Here is a 1568-nt window from a genome sequence, read left to right as displayed (position 1 = left end):
TTTTAAGTTCTTTAAATACTTAAGCAATACAATAAGTCAATATTTATTATATTTATCCAAATTTCCGTGTTAGTAGTTTTAATCATGTTTTTATTAAGAGGACGCCGCGCCAAACTCACATAGTATGTTGCCTCCGTCTTACAGACGTATAACATACCAAATTTGTGTTCAGCAGTTCCAATTTAGTGAAGTCGCCATTAATAATAGAGTGAACTAACCTATGATCAAACTTAAAAGTAAGAACATTATCTGTGTTTTCACATGGGTTTTGTATAATATTTTAATTTGCAAGCGAGTTCTGATAATTTTTAAATTTCAATATTTTACGTACTGTTATAAATTGCTTTAAAATTAAAATATCGCAAAAAACTCATGTTAAATAATTGATAATAGGTCAATTCATTCATTATTATTAACCAGTCTTGTAAAGAATACTTTTATTTTGTATTCGGAATACATATTCGAATAAATGAGAATTAAAGTATTCAGAATACGTATTCGAATAGTTCTTAAAAAATAAATTCAGAATACATATTCGAATACTTCAAAAAGTATTCGAATACTATCAGAATACTTTTTTTCACAACTAGTTTTTGACAGTTTTTGAATGATTGATATTTAAAATTAATAATTAATAATTAAACAAACAACGTAATCATAAGTTATGTTTAAATTTTGACCACATATGATACGGCCATACGGGATACAACATTGGTGTTTATAATATTATAAAAATAATCATATAATAATCATATCATGGGCCAATATCATATTTCGTTTAAAGAATAAAATTAATGTTCATGATTTATAATATGTCGTGTCACAAATTTAAAACTATTTTTATGGATCGGAAAAAAGTATTTTTTTAATGAATAAAAAATACAAATAAAAGTATTCAGAATACGTATTCGAATACTTCTTAAAAAAAGTATTTAAAATAGCATTCGAATACAAAAAAAGTATTCAAATACTTTTATTTGAATACATTTATTCGAATACTTTACAAGACTGTTATTAACCCATAGAAACTAGGTTACTTACCTACTAAAACAAATTGGAATGTTTGAACACAAATTTGTTGTCATATATTTATAAGACGAAAACAATACACACGGCTGTTGGTGTGGCATCCTCTTAAAAAAATATTTGAGTGCTGCGGATGACACTCGCTTAGTTCGCCAACCCCGTAGATTTTGTGAACCCCATGGGTTGCTTTATTAAAAATGTTTTTATATTAATTCAAAAGTCATTTTTGACAAAATAAGGGATCTTTATTTGGACAAAACATTTTATCGATAACTGTTAGAATATTGTATACCTGATGTATTATTATGTTATTTTTTACAGATTGAACGAACCGCGCTGCATTACGCTATGTCTGTAGATCAAGTGGAAACAATGAGTACAATTTTAATAGGAAGTGGGGCCAATCGTATAGCTAAAGACCTGGTATATAATATATATAAATATTAAATATATTATAAAATCTACATTATTAAACGAATATGTTTAAAATTGACTTAACTAAATATTTAGATATTATTGCAATATTATATTAATTAAATTAA

General features: G+C 25.7%; 1 protein-coding gene across 1 annotated transcript in view; it reads left to right on the top strand.

Moving 5' to 3' along the window:
• Positions 1–1568, top strand: part of LOC100571216 — a 5078-nt gene that overhangs the window by 3298 nt on the left and 212 nt on the right. The window contains exon 5 of the mRNA XM_029489089.1: positions 1348–1449. Coding sequence (XP_029344949.1) covers positions 1348–1449 — 102 coding nt within the window. The remainder of the gene's footprint in view (positions 1–1347; positions 1450–1568) is intronic.

This window comes from Acyrthosiphon pisum, chromosome A2 (assembly GCF_005508785.2).
Source record: "Acyrthosiphon pisum isolate AL4f chromosome A2, pea_aphid_22Mar2018_4r6ur, whole genome shotgun sequence".
In the NCBI taxonomy this organism is placed as follows: domain Eukaryota; kingdom Metazoa; phylum Arthropoda; class Insecta; order Hemiptera; family Aphididae; genus Acyrthosiphon; species Acyrthosiphon pisum.
Note: the sequence above shows the minus strand (reverse complement) of the source record. Positions and strands in the feature narration are given on the sequence as shown.